Source organism: Vollenhovia emeryi, unplaced genomic scaffold, assembly GCF_000949405.1.
Source record: "Vollenhovia emeryi isolate VEMERY1.0 unplaced genomic scaffold, V.emery_V1.0 DF942925.1, whole genome shotgun sequence".
Lineage (NCBI taxonomy): Eukaryota > Metazoa > Arthropoda > Insecta > Hymenoptera > Formicidae > Vollenhovia > Vollenhovia emeryi.
In genome coordinates, this window is record NW_011963441.1 from 677 (window position 1) to 3368 (window position 2692).

The 2692-nt window shown below is 32.1% G+C and overlaps 1 protein-coding gene across 1 annotated transcript; it reads left to right on the plus strand.

Moving 5' to 3' along the window:
• The first annotated feature begins 1382 nt into the window (after positions 1-1382).
• Positions 1383-2007, plus strand: LOC105567285 (putative nuclease HARBI1). Its single transcript, XM_012022043.1, has 2 exons — positions 1383-1592; positions 1669-2007. The coding sequence occupies exons 1-2, from the start codon at positions 1383-1385 to the stop codon at positions 2005-2007; spliced, it is 549 nt and encodes a 182-aa protein (XP_011877433.1).
• Positions 2008-2692: the final 685 nt, after the last annotated feature.

Sequence of the window (2692 nt, forward strand, 5' to 3'; positions counted from 1 at the left end):
TGGATGGATTAAAATGGTCCACCCTGTATATTGGAAGACTTTTCAACTCAAAGCTTATATTAGAACAAAGATTTTGAAATATATTGAGAAAATTCATTAAATGTGAAAGAAAATGCTCAATTGGAAAAAACGTTGCTGTAAGTATTTTTGATTATATTTGATAAATTATTGAAATTTAAATTTAATGTGTTTGTAATTCTTTTGCCTCTCGATTCTTCCCTATTTCTTATTTTAAACGAACCACGCTTGAACCAAGAATGGCAGCCAGACTAGAAGAATAACGATTGGTTTATAACTAGAAAACCAGTAATAACCCAGAACTGCACCATTAGTTTCCAAGCAGTATCCCAATCTTATAATTGATTCTGGCCCAATCACGGGCCAACGCTGGGAACTTATGTAAGGCCGATGACTGTTATTCTGAATTGGCCATTACTTGATAACCATTCTTGGCCCAACGTTATCATTCCGGATTTAAACCAAGGTTGAACCTATTCTGGTTAAGATACGGGTGGTAAGGCTGGGAGAGTGGCTACCATACTTGGACCATGCCTGGCCCGTTAAATTTTTCTTACCTGGGGAGTGCGAAATATTGAGGTTACCGAAAATGACGTTTAAACTAAGGCTGCGGTCCCATGGACTGATATTTCTCGCGTAACGCGTATCGCGTAACCAATCAGAAGCGTTCCGCGTTTTCTATTACGCCTGTGTCAAATGTCATCGTTCACATAGACGAAAAATTTGCGTAGTAGATACTCGCGTAACCAATGAAGTGTAACATTTAGAAATTCTGTTAGAACGTGCCAAGAGAATTGATATCATTGGTTGTATCCGATAAGCTGCTGTTGTTTTGTGTTCCATGTGCACTAAGGACATTCAATTTCGCGTAACAGAAAACGCGGAACGCCTCTAATTTTAATGTCACGTAAATGTACAGATATGCGTACATGTGTAAATACATAGTGCATTATATAACCTCTAAAATGAGTTTGCAAATATTGTCATCTATTCTTGCATTACAAAAGCATAGAATTAAAAACAAAGGATTATAAGATATCAACTATAAAATTAAAAAATTAATTGTTCTTTTTTTATTGTCTAAAGAAAACGAGCAAAACAAAATGAAGAGAAAATATTGGATTCATCTTATTTTTTCTACCAAAAATCGAACACAATATGGAGCGAGTGAAACTTTAATAAAAGAATTATATTTTTACAACGATGAAAAATTCATTAATTTTTTCCGCATGAATGTAGACGTTTATGAAAAATTATTAAATGCTGTTGGACCATATCTAACGAAACAAAATTGTATTCGAGATCCAATACTGCTAAATACACGTTTACAGATATGTCTTCGTTATTTAGCTGCAGGAGACAGTATGAAATCTCTTTCCTATGCGTTTCGAGTAGGGACAAGTACTGTTTCAAAAATTGTGTTTGAAACTTGTAAAGCAATTTGGACTGCATTACGAGATGAAGTTTTTCCACAATTAAACAACTCATGGAAACGTATAGCAAGTGATTTTGAAGAAAAATGGAATTTTCCTCACTGCATAGGAGCTATAGACGGCAAACATGTTGTAATTCAGGTATGTCAATTTCTAAACTTATTTTTTTTACTTTTACTATATGTAAAAAAAGGATTATATTTAAATTGATAAATAGGCTCCTCCCAACAGTGGATCCATTTACTATAATTACAAGGGTCAGCACAGTTTGAATTTACTTGCTTTGTGTGATGCACAATATCGATTTATCGTGGTAGACATTGGAGCAGAAGGACGACAAAGCGATGGTGGAGTTTTTAGAAATAGCAAGTTGTATACTGGATTACAAGAAAATTCTCTACAAATACCATCACCAGAAATTGTTAGTGTTGGAGGTCCTAAATTACCATATGTAATTGTTGCTGATGAAGCCTTTGCTTTAAAAGAATATATGATGCGACCATATTCCCGGAGTCAAGAACTTGATCGGAAAAAAAGATTTTTAACTACAGATTGAGTCGTGCAAGACGTGTAATAGAAAGTTCTTTTGGAATATTAGTCGCAAGATGGCGAATTTTTAGAAAACCAATTATAGCGTCTATTCCTTTAAATAACAGTATTATACAAGCAACATGCTGTTTACACAATTTTATAATTAATCATGAAAGTAATAATCGATATTTTTCTACTATAACATCAATTGATCGTGAAGTTGCACGTGAAGCTCTTGAAGATTGTGTAAATGAAAAAAATTTTTCTTGTAAAAATGCGGCGATTATAAGAAATACATTCGCTGAGTATTTCGAAGGAGATGGTGCAGTTACATGGCAGTGGGAAAAGGCATTTCGCAATGAATTTTGAACATTTAATTTCAAAATCAAATATCTAAATATATGTTATTCAAAATTACTTACATGCTAAAAAATGTGATAAAAGGTTCTTTTTTATTTATATACAGCACTAAGGATATAAGGAATTTAAATAAGTTATAATATACAATAAATTTAATGTATCAATAATAACTTTTATTAAATATATTTCTTGAACATTTATTATTTGATATTATAGAAAAATAAAACTAAAATATGTAATTATTATCACAGACATGTAAGTACAACTAAACGTATATTTGAACTGTTACACCCATAACAATTTTTTAAATAACATGTCTTAAACCTCATTAACTTTGTTATATCCCTATC

Bases quoted from the DNA above. Each gene is read 5' to 3' on its own strand.
- LOC105567285 (XM_012022043.1), top strand. From the start codon at position 1,383: ATGAAATCTCTTTCCTATGCGTTTCGAGTAGGGACAAGTACTGTTTCA. The intron at 1,593-1,668 runs GTATGTCAATTT...ATTGATAAATAG, and splicing joins GCAAACATGTTGTAATTCAG to GCTCCTCCCAACAGTGGATC.